General features: G+C 39.1%; 1 protein-coding gene across 1 annotated transcript in view; it reads right to left on the bottom strand.

Annotated features, from left to right (window-relative positions):
- The window catches only part of LOC128541304 (cadherin-18), a 130,739-nt gene that overhangs the window by 29,218 nt on the left and 86,462 nt on the right, over positions 1-15,059 (bottom strand). Inside the window, exons 8-10 of the mRNA XM_053511656.1 lie at positions 11,958-12,094; positions 7,524-7,645; positions 5,568-5,685 (exon numbers count right to left, since the gene is read on the bottom strand). Of these exons, the coding sequence (XP_053367631.1) occupies positions 5,568-5,685; positions 7,524-7,645; positions 11,958-12,094 (377 nt within the window). The remainder of the gene's footprint in view (positions 1-5,567; positions 5,686-7,523; positions 7,646-11,957; positions 12,095-15,059) is intronic.

A 15,059-nucleotide genomic window follows, 5' to 3' on the forward strand; every position in this document is an offset into this window, starting at 1 on the left:
TTAGCTTCACGCACACACATACTGTACACAGCATGTCCGTGCACAAACACACACACATAACAACGGGTGCGCACACAAACTAATGGAAACACTTATCTGTCTGAATTATTTTTACTTTTTTAAATGGTTACGTTAAGGTTGGTAAATTTATATATAGTTTATATAAATTTATATTTATATATAATATATATATATATATACACAAAATATCCCGAACTTCACTTTGACTGCTTTTGTGTTTTGAGTATTTGTATTAAACTTCATTTCCCAGAGTGCACCTCAGTCAGGTGATGGGAGCACACCTGAACTGAGGTTAGCTAATTACGTTATAATTAGTCTGTCTCAGTTGAGTTTCCTCTGTTGTGTTACAGTGCTGTTTATCTTACCGGTCAGTAAGTTTCTCCATGTGTTTGCGTCATGCTACTGTTCCTAGTCCCTAGTCATTGTATCTTCCTGTTTAGTCTAACTCCTGGTTATGTTTAGTTCCTTATGCTTATTTCTTTGTTCTTGTTTATCTCCTAGCCTAGCCTGATTTATCTCCTAGTCTTGTTTAGCTCTCTGTTATGTTTACCCCTTGTCCAGTCCAGCCGTCGTGTCAGTTTAGCCTCATGTTTAGCGTAGCTTGTTTAGCTATTGGTTAGCTTAGCTTTTGTAGCTTAGCCCTTGTTTATTTTAGTTCTTTAGTTTTCATATATACATGTCTATTTATGTTCAGTTTATTTATTAAAAGACTTATTAGAGAATTCACCTCTGCGTATATACCGTTTCTAAAGCCCACACACAGCACCCGTGACAGAATGCCAGACCTTAATTGGCGGAACAACTTTGAGCACGCAGGAGCTACGCCGTGCAGTGCTCATAGTAGAAAGACTGGAGAGGACGAGCGAGCAAAGCAGCTGGACTGGAGAGGAACACGGCTGGCGATACGACGCGTGCCCCCAAGGACACAGGATGACGGAACCAGAGGTAAGGAAATACCCTAGTTGGTGTGTCTGCAGGAGGGGCAAGGCGCGGAGCATCAACAGCAGAGGCGAGTGCTCCAACAGCAAGCTGGCAAACTCAACCAGCAGATCAATGCGTGCCGGGCAACCAACGATCAGGAGCGCGTGCAAACCCTGCTGGAGTTGGGTGCACAGCTCCAGGATCAGCTTGTTCAGCTTGACAAAGGAGGCCCAGAACTTCCAATCAGCCTCGGAGGAGGCTCAGTTGCTCCAGAGAGCCCAGTGGAGGGCTCTGATCTCCCAGAGAGCACAGTGGAGGGCTCTGATCTCCCAGAGAGCCCAGTGGAGGGCTGTTATGTTTACCCCTTGTCCATCCAGCCGTCATGTTAGTTTAGCCTCATGTTTAGCGTAGCTTGTTTAGTTATTGGTTAGCTTAGCTTGTGTAGCTTAGCCCTTGTTTATTTTAGTTCCTTAGTTCCCATATCTACGTGTCTATTTATGTTCAGTTTTCCTTATTAAAAGACTTATTAGAGAATTCACCTCTGCGTATATACCATTTCTAAAGCCCACACACAGCACCTGTGACAATAAGCTCCTTTAAAAGGGACGACGACACAATGGTTATATTTATGACTCAATCTTTATAGCCAACTGAAAGGATTTCACTCGCAATCACACACTGTTCTTTGTGAGCTCTAGCATATAGTGTAATAGACCACCAACAGTAGGATAAGTTCATAGCTTAGACTGGTAAACACCCAACACCCCCAAAGAAGAAGAGAGAAAGAGCTCAATAGAGAAAAAGCTACACTGATAAGACTCTCAGCACTTTTACTCAAACTATATTCTCTTACAGGTGCATTATCAAATTAATTCTGTGCGTGTTTCTATGTGTTTTAAACTCCCGAAACTTTGCCTGCTATACGTACCTTATGTAGGTGCATTTATCACTGTCAAGCCAGCCAGCATATTGAGTGACATTAGTATGGGAAGACTGGGACCTTAATACAGACAACTGTTCAAACAAACAAGATGGCAACGTGTTCATCATATCTAAAAAAAAAAAAAATTTTTTTTTTTTTTTTTTTTTACTTGTGATTGTTAAAACATCACATTGGATCTATTTGAAATATCGTTTTTGATGTCTCCGAACTCAATCAGGTCCAGTTATTAATTAGACCATAAAGTTATAAATTGAATACGAATTCAATTTGGAGCTTGGAGAATACCACTAGCCGAATTCTGAATAGCAGAAAGTTTTGTGTGTTAGGCTTTCTGTCATCAAGTACACAGAAAAATAAAACCAATAATAAGAATAGAGAATAAAGGAGAAAAACAAAGGACCTGTGCATGCTGTTCCATACCTGCCTCTTCATGCTTCTTTATTCCCTCCAAACCAAAAGCTGTCATATGAGCATATAAGCACAAATTTGTGCTTTTTTTTAAGACTTATATTTACACAAATGAAAGAAAAGAAGAAAAGACTATTTGTCTTAGAAGCAGCTTGACCAGAATGTATGCAGTATCTGAGCTACAGTACCCAGCTATTTAGCCGACAGGCTATAAAGTAAGTGTAGCTCCTTTTGGATCTATTAATGCTAGCTGAGCAAATGAAAATGGAACATTAGGAATTTCTTTGTTGACTTCAGTCTGGTCTTTAATACAATAATCCCGAAAATCCTCCCCTCCACTCTCCTACAGGTTACTGTACCCATGGCATATGTTAGTGACAGGCAGGAAACAGCAGGTGAGTCAGGTGAGTTACTTGCAGATAGTCACCACTGGTTCTCTGCAAAGATGTGCCTCTCTCCACTGCTATTCTCTACAAATTGCTGCATATCAAATGTGCTGTCAAACTCCCGAAGTTTGCACTACGCTCGTTGGACTCATTCAATCACATCAGATAACGAGTCTGCATATCGACAAGATGTGAATTGCCTGGTGTTCTGGTGCAGTCCGAACAACCTGGAGCTGAACACGCTCAAAACTGTGATGATAGTGGACTTTAGGAGATAGCTCTCAACACCCTTACAATATCCAACAACCCTTTGTCAACCATGGAGACCTTCAAGTTTCTGGGAACTACCATTTTCCATGACCTTAAATAAGAGTCCAACATCAACTTGTGTATTTTCACCACCAACTGTGAAAGTATGGTCTGCCACAGGAGCTGTTGAAACAGTTCTATCCTGCAGACATTGAACCCATCCTGTGCACATCCATCACCATCTGGTTCAGCACAACCACAAAACGGGACACTAACAGACTGCGGCAAACAGTTAAAACCTCAAAATAATATTTCCCTTACTTTTTCATCAATATCTCAAGTCAAGCCAATTTGTTTTCGTCATTTCTACCATATAAAGCAAGAATAGTACACAGTGTAATGAAACTATTGTGTGGATGAATAGCGCTGACCATGCTGCTACATACTGTGAACATCACAAGCTTACTTGACATACTTTACAATAACCCATGCATCAAGGCAGAGAAACGTGAATTCCATGCAGCTTTCACCACATTTCTGAATTTCATGATTTCTCCCTTGAAGATAGAGATGGAGCCAGCCAAACCTCAGGCATTTACCAACTGGTCAACCCCACAATAAGTTCTCAGGAGGTTTCTGTGTTTTGCCAACTTTTACCTTTGCTTCAATTGCATTCGCCGAACTTCGTAGTAGAGGTAGACACCTCCAACATTGGTATCCTTTCTTATTGATCTTCACATGATAAACTGCATGCCTGGTAATTTTTCTCTTATCATCTATCTTCCGGATAGAGAAAATACAATATGGGTGATCAGGAACTTCTGGCTATTAAGCTAGTCCTGAAGGATTGTATGCACTGGCTGGAAGGAACACAGCTTCCTTTCCTGGTTTGGACCACCTGCTCTGAAGGCTTCAACACCACAAAACCATACAGTCATCCACAGCTTGTGGTTTCAGGATAGAGTGATTGTCTTAAAGACAGTGATATCATGGATGGAATTGTTAATATAAAAAGTCAGTGATGTCATGTAATTCTCCAAGTTATTGAAGTCATCAAAACAGTCATAGAATGCAAAGATACTGTAGCTCCTGCTGGCCAAGTTTGAACACTGGCTTGAAACACTTGTGTGCAACCTTGGAACAAGTGTTATGTATGCTGGAAGGAGTATAAAAAAGATGTGGTCTGAGTAGCTGAGATGGGGGCATGGCTCTCACCGGCATGTGCCAGCAATGTTTGTGTTAACAAGGTTCACATATTTATAGAATTTACAATTCATAGCATTAGTACTGGGGCTTGTATACAGTACTGTACAGTATTAATTTACAGTACAGGATTTCAGTGGTAAACGATATTGTCTGCATCTTAGAGTCACATACTTTACCAGCAGTAAGCAGTTACCGGAAATTAGTACAAAAATCTTGACATAAACACACGCCACCACCATGAGCCTTACCACACAGAGCTCAATTTCTAGTGGCATGAAATGAAGCTAGACCATCTGAACCTCTGTTGCTCTAAACCATGTCTCTTTGATAACAAATATGCAGCAGTCTCTACACTCTGAAATCCACTGCAGTTACATGTATTCCAGTTCTTTTTTGTCAAGGGAACAGATGTTGAATAGCTAGATGGATGGAAGAGCTGGCTGGCTGGCTTGGATTTGTTTTTAGCCTAACATAACACCCTCCCTCCCCCCTCCCATTTGACATACCTCTGCTTCCTTGCACAATGCTTGGTTAACAAAACCAGGTTAAGTTAGCTTCCCTATCTAAAAAATATTTTAAAGTTAACCAATCAGAAAAGACTATCTCTACACAGTCATCAAACAGTGATTTGTCAGAACCATGCTAAGAGAAGCGAGGTGAAATCAGATGAGACAGATGTCAAACCACCAACAGATGTTGAGGCAAATGCCTACTACATCACTGTTAGCAAGCATTAGAACATGCATTTATGGAGAGTAGAAATTTTGCGTTCTTTAGTAAAAAAAAAAAAAAAATTAAAGTACCACTAGTACTCTGTTGTTTTGATGGCTGTGACTGTATATTACTTATTGTAACTTATAATTAACAAGTACTTTCTTCTGTCCATTACATACTGCATATGATCTCTCTTTCTGCCCAAAAACAAAGACGACAACTTCCACTTTGCTGCAATAGATTACGCTCGGGCCACTCAGATCACACTGATGCTACTGCTGCTGCCCTGCTTAAGCTTTTGGAGCAAGACGTCTGTTTCTCAAACTCTCTCTCGCCCAGGCCTTCAGCTCACTGACCTACTCATAATCCTTTCAGCATTTGCCTGCATTCAGTTAAAATAAAAGAGCAGAGAGCTTACCCAGTGTCAGAATATGGCTTGTTTTTATTCTTTTCCCAAGCTATGAAAGCTCTACAAATATGCTTATAAGAATATCTTTTAGCCAAAATATCAATAAATCATTTAACTTTAAATGAATATTGCACTGACTACACTGCACAATATTTCTGTACTGCATCTGTATTTTCTCTACTAAAATCAATAGGATATACCCATCATGCTAGTATTAAAAAGAGTAAAATAATAATTATATTTTTGTCATCATCATCATCATCATCATCATCATCATCACACAGACATACAAGTTTATTAAATTGCATACCTTCATTGTCCTTTAAGGTAAAGTTGGGATTAATGGGAACTCCCCCAGGGAAAGAGTAATAAAATCTCGGTCCATTTGCGAAGTCATCCTTATCCACAGCACTGATCGTCTGGATAATCTGTCATTAGCAGAATTATTTAAAAAAAATCTAGTTGAGTCTCTATTTTCATCACATATCCTAAACTGACAAATAGACACTTGTAAGCGCCAAAGATTTAAAGGATATCAATTTGACTGATTAACCAAAACTCAGCCTAAAATCCAGCACAGAATCTATTCATCTATCTATTCAATCATATTTGGCCTACATAATGTTCCAAATGATAACTATTCTAAATAAATTAAATAATTGTCTTAAAAATGCTCTTTAACTGGAATATGGTAATTAGGTCATGTTTATCAGTTACAACAGTTTTTTAGGACATCTGGCTAATGATGGAAGCATGCTTCCTTTTATTTTTAATAGACAGAGATTGTAATCATTCTACAATGATATTAGCATACTTTAAAAGTGCCTATCCCTAAATGATAGCAGCATTTTAAGGGCTTTCAGGCAGTAACCATTGGGCAGTTTTAATGGAACTTTAATTTTTAGTTTTACAAAGATGATCTGCTTGATACTATACATGAATCTAGAGCCATGGGTGTGACAAAAGAGATCATTCCACTTGGATGTCCATTCAACTTAATCACACCTAGAGGCAATTTGGCAATCTGCATGCTTGTTTTTGGACAGTGAAAGTTAAACAGAAAAACTAAAGGAAATCCATGAGAACATGCAGAACTCACAGACAGTAACCTGAGCTTAGAATCAGGCATGAGATCCTTGACCTGTGAAGTAGCAATGCTACCCACCACTGTTCTGTGATTATTGTTAAAACATTTGCTATGCATCCATGCTTTCATGTTTCGACTGCCTTCCCATGCAATATGTAGGTGACCAACATCTATACCATTAACTCAAGTAGAAGATGTCTGAGTGCAAAATCTCTGTGCTAAATTGACTGCATTGTATCTTATGCTGCTGGTCAGTAATTTACATTAAACCTTATAGCGGGAGGTAATTATTTATGTAAATCACTGAGCTACATTTGATACTCATGGATGGACCCATTAATTCATTCAATGTATATAAGGAAACCAGACCCAGCATACCTAATTGGACTGTTAGCAGTATACCCAGAATTGACTAGGGTTTAATGTTCTGTTGCAATTATTAACATGCTGATGCATTGCTCCCATTTACTTTTTTGAGGTAGGTTTTCCTTATTATTTTTTCATTCATTCATACACTTAACACTTCATAACACACTTCTATTTCAATTCTATTTTATTAGTAACCTTGTACATATTGCATATTTTTCATCTTAAAGTTTTCTATATTAGTACACTTTTCTCTTATTTCATATTGCCAAAGCAATTCATTCTCACAGAGCAACCGTTTTTTTTAAAGTCACAGGCAGTATATAAGCATTTCACTGCATATCGTTCTGTGTTTGGCTGTGTACGTGACAAATAAAATTTAAATGTATTTTGATTTGACCTCTAGCTCTCCCTTTGTTTTTTTTTTTTCATTTTCTCTCAATCAGTACGCTTTTTCATTTTTTATGCTTGCTTATCTCACTAAATCACTTTTTACTATTTCAATTTGTCCATTCTTTCACTCAATCAGCTGTTCCTGTGTTTCTGCAGTGCCCTTAAGGAAAATTTTATGCTAAGAGAGAGGGAAAAAAACGCATGGATGTGGATGGAGCTGAAGCACAGTCATGTTAGGCTGCACAGATCCTCACTCTGAATGAACAAAGCTTAGTGTGTTTTCAGACTTTCTTTGGCCTTTTCCTGGACTACTTTTCATCTGCTATCTTCTCTCTGCCCTTAACATTGGCATATAAACTCTGACCTCAAACCTTTTATGATATGCATTAAAAATATAGAAAATGCCTCTTGTATACTTACCTGTCCTGCCCTTATGTTTTCACAAATAAGGATGTCATCCTCTGTGTTGATTTCTGGTGGGTTGTCATTTACATCTAGTACCTGAATTGTGACAGGGACATGACTCTGAAGATTTGGGTTATCTGTAAATTGATAAATAAATTAAGCAGACAAACTTCAGAAAAGTAGTACCATACATTACATTTGTCAAAAACTATATATACACAGGTGTACACATTAAGCTGTGTCCAAATAGTAAATGTGTGACTGTTGGGGGGAAAAAAATCTGCAATAACCTTATGCCTTGACCTTATGCCTACCAGATTTTTCTGGTTCACATAGTTCATTTATTCAATTTGTAAAGGTGAAAAGTTGTTCCAAGGAATAAACAATATGCTAGACTATTGATACATTCGACAATATATTATACAAGTCTGCTTTACTTCAGACGGCATGGTGGCTTAGTGGTTAGCAGTGCCACCTTGCACATCCAGAATCTGGGTTTGATTCCTGGCCAGGTTTAAATCCTGCCTCTGTGTGCATGTACTCCCCATGCTTAATGCTTTTTCTGGGTACACTGGTTTCCACCCACAGTCCAAAGACATGCAGATTTGCCGTTCCCAAATTGCCCATACTGTGTAAATGAGTATGTGTGCGCCCTGTGAAAGTTTGGCACCCTGTCCAGAGTGTACCCCGCCTCGTGCCCTAAGTCTCCTGGGATAAGCTCCAGGCCCCATGAAACTCTGTATACAGGTTAAAGCGGTATAGACGATGAGTGATGAGTGAGCTTACTTCAAAGAAGTGGGAAAACACATACACCAACACATACACTCTAAGACTGAGGCCATCGATGTACAGTACATACATATTACTATCAATGCATGTTTGAAGACAACAATACAAAATATTGTAATATTATTAAAAGAATGACTGATTTGAATTTACATTCTGTGTGTCAAAAATTTCAGATAATTTGCTCGTGCATCTTTTGGCAAATCAGCGTGCCTCACCACATCTTTGCTCTAAAAGTACTAGAACTTTCTTTGAAACTCCTTGCATATTATATAATAATTGGGTTACCTGTGTAACAGTGCTTGTTTCATCACCTTGTCATTTCTACTTGTCTCATTGGTATTAGTCTTAAATTGGCCCTGTCAAAATTTTCTGGAGGATGTTGTAGCCAAAAGATTTAAAATAAGTGCATAATTTCAGCAAACAATTACATTCATGATAAGTTGTCAATCTTTGTCAATCAAGCCAATCTACCCACTGTGCCAACTTTTTTGGAATTGAGATTGTATTAAAAAAATTAAAGAAAATTTAATTTTTTTGCTTATTTAAGTTGCATATTTCAAATTCATTGTTCATGTATGTATCCATGCTGTATTAATTATATATTGTATGAGCACCAAGCTCAAGGACAAAAAAAAAAAAAAACATTTAAAAACATTTAATTTACACTAATTGACCATGTCATTAACAATAATATATACATGTGGGTGGTTGGAGACTTCCATAGCACCTGATGCCACACAGATAGAAGCACAGAATTTGCTTGGTCAGTTTATTTCCCAGTCAGTGTAGACAGTATGTGCCTGCAGCCATAATGCACATGGTTTCTGTGTTATGTTTCTAGACATAGAAACTTGCAACAGAAACTAATAATAGTGATTTTTTTAGTGACTAATAGTGTTTTTCAATGCCTAACAATGGTAGAATATCATTACCAGCAATTACTCCTTGTAATTAGTGAATCATTAGTCCTGGGGAAGGCTGAGGGGAAAGATAATTGCTTAGATTAGATCTATAGCTGAGAAATTGTGCAGATCGACTTTAGTTACATAATATATACACTCATATAAGAACAGCCACAGATTTGTATCATCTGTTTGGAAATTGACCTGAAAATTATGTTGATTTTATGGTGGTACAGATGTGGCCATTAAGACTGCGTGTGTTTTTCAGCGAGATGCCGCAATTTAGCGCGCGCCGCGTGCCATGACTTGCCGTAAGCAACATTCGGGAATTTAAATAAATGTGTTGTGCTTCACTGAATATACGCGAGATGGCGCATGGAAGGACTTTATCTAAAAGCCGGACCAAGTACTGTACAACAAAGAGTTGTATATAATTACTTAGCCTAAAACAATATTGTTTCCAATGCTGAAGCAAACATGAATTTTATTTTGTTTTACAACAGATCTTTCATGATGAATGTGTGTATATGTGCTTGATATTATTTTCACAATGATGAAATGAGATGCCCAAATTCGTGCTTTAAAAGTTTCTTATATAGTTTTTGTAATGTCTTAACAGGGACAAAACAGTGAAAGACATGGCAATGCCTTGGTTTAAATGGTGTTGAAATTAATTTAATTTCCTGATAGTAGCCTATCTGATAGTGTTAACTATGCGAATGTCCTGATTCGTGAATATGCCAACATATCTTATTTAAAACTTAAATATGTGTCGACATCATCAGAAGACATGAATAAACAATATATATATATATATATATATATATATATATATATATATATATATAATCATAGTAAGTAAATATTATTTTATAAACACAAAGTTCTTCGGGCTTTTTATAATAATCATCATATTTGCTGTTTGTGTCCAGCATAGAATAATTATTTCATCCATTATTTAACCACAGCTGTAAATAATAGCTAGAATGTGATGTGATTGTGAATTCAAGACTGAAATAAAGCTGTTTGTTTTTTGTAAAGTACTTTCACTTTACAAAAGGCAGCCTTTTTATCAAAAGGTTGATAAACGCGTGTTGTACAGTATATACAACGTGACAGCGCGCTCAGTTACTCACTTCTCACCTTTCATGTAGGTCTGCTCGGACTTATTAAGTCGTTTTAAACCCCTCAAAAATGCGTGTGTATACAGCTTAAAACCTCCATCAGTTATTAAGGATAGCATCTATTTAGAAAAAATGCCCCAGTGATTGTGTTATATTTTTATACTAGTAACTGGTGTTAAAAATTTATCTCTACATTAATGAGCCAATGTATTATGGTGTGGGCTGCTGTGGGCCAGGAAGTCCAGGGGGACACTGTTTGGTCCCAGTCCGCCCCTGGTAATAACAAATGGAGAAAGTGCAGTCAAAGCCCGGGGATTCTGTGTTCCGCGGGGGCCAGTCGTGAATAGCTGGCACTCAGTGACAGCCAATGAAATTGAAGCATTTTTGCCGCTTTCCATGTGGTGTGGCGTTGCTTAAATAATAGTATAAAATTGGCTAGATTCTGGTTCGAATCCCGCTCTGGGTGAAAATGTAATAAATGTGAATCCTTTGTTTTACACTTTTTGCTTATGATTATCATTAAATTATAGCAACTGTAAGGTGAGTGCTAATGTGTTTCATAGCTCAAGAAAAAAAATTCTCAATTGCAAACATGCATTTAGTACTAAAGCATAACTTGATATTGTAATGGCTATATCGTGGCATTTTAGCGCATAACTCGACTAGTTCTGACTAGTCGGTTTTGGCCTTGACTAGAGTTGACAGCTGTTTCTCTAAGGACTTGACTTGGCTGCAGTTGCTCGATAGTTCAAGATTGCAATTGTCTCCAATAACTAACTGGACTCCATATTTACATCAATTAACATCAACTGTTATAGCTGAACTGCCTGCCACCTAACACACTGTATAAATGCAGATCAATTCCTGCTTTCTGTTTCACCCTAATGAAGATGGGTTCCCTGTTGAGTCCGATTCCTCTCAAGGTTTCTTCCTATTACCATCTCAGGGAGTTTTTCCTTGCCTGCGGCTTGCTTACCAGGGACGATCTGCTCATCTTGATTCATGCACATTTATATTACAGACTTAAATAATTCTTCTGATTGTATAAAGCTGCTTTGCGACGATGACAATTGTTAAAAGCGCTATACAAATAAAATTTTATTGAATTGAATTTAATCAGGTTTAATTCAATCAGTTGTATTATTTCAGGATGAAGTCCACAAACATGTCTGCCTGTCTGTATGGAAGAACTCTCTGCCTCACTTAAGGTTGAATATCTTACGCCTGTACTTCTTTCATTGTTAGCCAAATACACTCCTTGTTCAGTAATCAGAATGTAATACACAGATGAGAAATTGAAAAAGTAACTCAAATAAGGATTAAGTTTTGTCGTAAAATCACTCCAGCGCATTACAATTCACTTCATGAATACCACTTCAGTGCTGTTATTGCACTAGTGAAAATACTGTATAAACTAATCACAGTAAAAACTTCATGCAAATACCTAAGGACTAGTAAAGTTTTATTAAATTCTGTCCAGACAGTTTTGCGTAATGCTGTGATAAAATCTGGCTGGACAGACATACAGAAATACGGACATACAAGCATTCAGACAGAACATTTTCACAATTTTTTTGTATACCTAATATTCTAATCTGTTATAAAATTGTATCAGAATTATGTATGGTACCCACCCTCCTCTTCTGCCATGACAGTAATGTTGTGCCAGGCTATGTCTTCTCTGTCCAGGAGATGAGTGGTTCTTATGATTCCACTGATAGGTTCAATGTCAAAATATCCCTCACTTTCTTTTTTTTGCTCTATGGAATATCTAAAAATAGAGGAGAAAAAAGAGAAAGTAGAAAATTAATATTACATTGTAGTTCACATTATTTGTGAACCAGAGGTTTTGTTTTAATCCATGAAAATAGCCATACACACTCTTTGAACAGTATAATAATTGAACCATTTCAATTAAGAAGATTTTAAAACCTAAGCAAAATATATTCAAGATTCAAGATTCCAGAATTTTATTTGACACATGTACAAGCCTATGTACTAAGTATATACAATATAAATTATACAGCATATAAGTTATACTCTGTGATACAGTGACTAGTGTCTTTTGTGAGGCACTGTATAGGGCTTAAATCAAACTTCACTCATGCACACACATATGAAACACTCACACATACATATATACTAATAACTGCTCAAACAACTACAGTACATATAAAATGCGCGCGCACACACACACATACATACTTTTTGCACACACACACACTCACACACACACATATACATACTTTCCGCGCGCACACACACACACACACATACTCTCCGCGCACGCAAACATATACAAACTCTTCACGCACATACACCTATGAGATTCTCAGTGTAACCGCAAGGCATTTCAGTGTAAGCGGAAGGCATTTCAGTGTAGACTTTTCGCTTCATTCTCCCTGAATGGTAGTACTGGTTTGTAAACAGCCTGCTGTTGGACAGTTTAGAGGATGGAGCAGGATAGTATAATGATCATCACTGTTCAATCACATGGCGTATTCAGTTCCCTTTCAAAGTCTACACTCAATGCTGCGTGAAAACGCTATGGGAATATCTTTTCGTGTTGCCGGTTGTGAAGCATGAGTGTATCAAACATGTCTAATTTTGGCTTATATAACCTCGGTCAGGTGATGCTGATGCTTGCCCACAAAGCTAAAAATGGGCCAGCACCCACTTACCTCTCTGCTCTAATTACACCACGCACTGCACTACGTTCCCTCCGATCCTCCAGCACTGCTCGCCTCATTCCACCCTCTCTCAGGGATCGAGGGCGGCATTCATCCAGGCTCTTTTCTGTTCTGGCACCTAGGTGGTGGAATGAACTTCCTCTAGATGTCCGTACAGCTGAGACTTTGACTATCTTTAAACAACGACTCAAGACGCATCTGTTTCTCCAGTACTTGAATTAACTCGCTTCCCTGAAAAAAAAAAAACCCTTTTCCCAGTTGTGTTAGACTAATGGCACTTAGTTATTAACCTAGTTAACCCAGTGTAAGTATGTATCCAATGATGTAAACTTTAAAGCACTTTTTGTAAGTCGCTCTGGATAAGAGTGTCTGCCAAATGCCTAAATGTAAATGTAAATGTGACGTCATTTGATGAGATGCACTTGCAGGCTATAAATAGGAGTGAACCGGGAACATTCCTTAGATCTTTGTCTTCACCGCATTGTGGACGTGTGTGTGTCAGCAAGCATACTAAAATGCATTTAAAAAAGCAGATACAAATATATAAAACTCACCAGCAATAATGGCGGAGTTTAGAGCTAGATGTCCCCCTTCTTGTGAAAATTTCCTTTCGGAGGGCGATCTACATACTTTCTGCTTTGAATGTTTGAGTGAGAAGCACGCTTTCAAAGGGCTTAATAGAGAGTGCGAGCATTGTGATCTTCTTCCCATGAAGGTGCTTTAGGAAACCACGAACCAGGCTGCACTCCTGGGGATCACAAACCGACCTGGCCGAGGCGCGAGAGACAGAGTTCCTCCTTTCTCTCGCCCTCTTCCCCGATCCCGAAGTCTCCCCTTCCACTTCACGAGCGCACTCCGGGGCTTCTTATGGGTGTGTAAAGAAAAGACTCGCTCTCCTGCTTCTGTGAAAATGGAAGTAGCTACCTCAAAACACTCCTCTAAAGATGATAGAGAGTATGAGGAGTTGCTTGAAGTCATAACACGTGCAGTTGAACGACTGCACATTGATTGGCCACAGGAGCAAGCTCACCCAAAACAGTCAAAATTAGATGACAGATTTCTGTCGGGTGGCCAGGAGATGAAGCCAAAACGCTGCTCTCTCCCCTTTTTAGATGACCTCCATAACAAATTATCTCGTTCTTGGAGTAAACATTTTTCATCACGTATTTTTGTACCATCGACTTCAATTTATTCGAACATCGTTGATGCAAAAGTACGAGGTTATATGGTGATGCCCCAGATAGAAGAGACGCTCGCGGGCTATCTCTCTCCTGAGACATCATCCTCATTAAAGAAGCCAACACTTCCCTCCAAGCCATGTAGAACTTCTTCTATCCTGGTAGGGAAGGCGTTTCAAGCAGCAGGTCAGGCCGGCGCTCCCTTGCACACCATGGCGGTCTTGCAGGCGTACCAGGCTGATCTGCTGAAGGATTTGAGCACGAGCAGCACTGTGAATCAGGAAGCATTCACAGAATTATGCCGGGCTACTGATTTTTCCCTCGTGCGACTAAACAACCAGCCCATGTTATCGGCCGTTCTATGGCCTCCTTGGTAACCGCTGAAAGGCACCTATGATTAAATCTGCCCCTGTCTCACCTTCTGGCCTATTTGGCGATGCTGTTAATTCAGTCGCCACTAGGTTTCGAGAGGCTAGGCTGTATGAACAGGCTTTTGGGAAATTTCTCCCACACCGTGCTCGAGTCAAGGCCGTCGGCCACCCAGCCTTGACCAGATCTAACTCTCACCAGGTGAGATGCGCAGAAGGATAGTGTTAGCAGCCAGGCACCACCACAGAAAGAACTGGGGTACGGCTCGCTGCCCCTCTCAGGCCACCTCTAAAAGATCGCCACACTCTCTTCTTTTTGAAGAAGAAGTCCTGTAAGCTTATGCGCCCAGGACTGTGGGGGTGACCACCGCCCGGGGAGGGGCACGTAATGTTCTTTCCTATAAGAGCATGCCCTCCCGGGCACCCCCAGGGGGTCGGTGTTCAGTTTCCGATGCCTTTGGTGTTTTGGACAACACCGGTCTCCAACGACACGTTAGTTC

Source organism: Clarias gariepinus, chromosome 14, assembly GCF_024256425.1.
Source record: "Clarias gariepinus isolate MV-2021 ecotype Netherlands chromosome 14, CGAR_prim_01v2, whole genome shotgun sequence".
Classification (NCBI taxonomy): Eukaryota; Metazoa; Chordata; class Actinopteri; order Siluriformes; family Clariidae; genus Clarias; species Clarias gariepinus.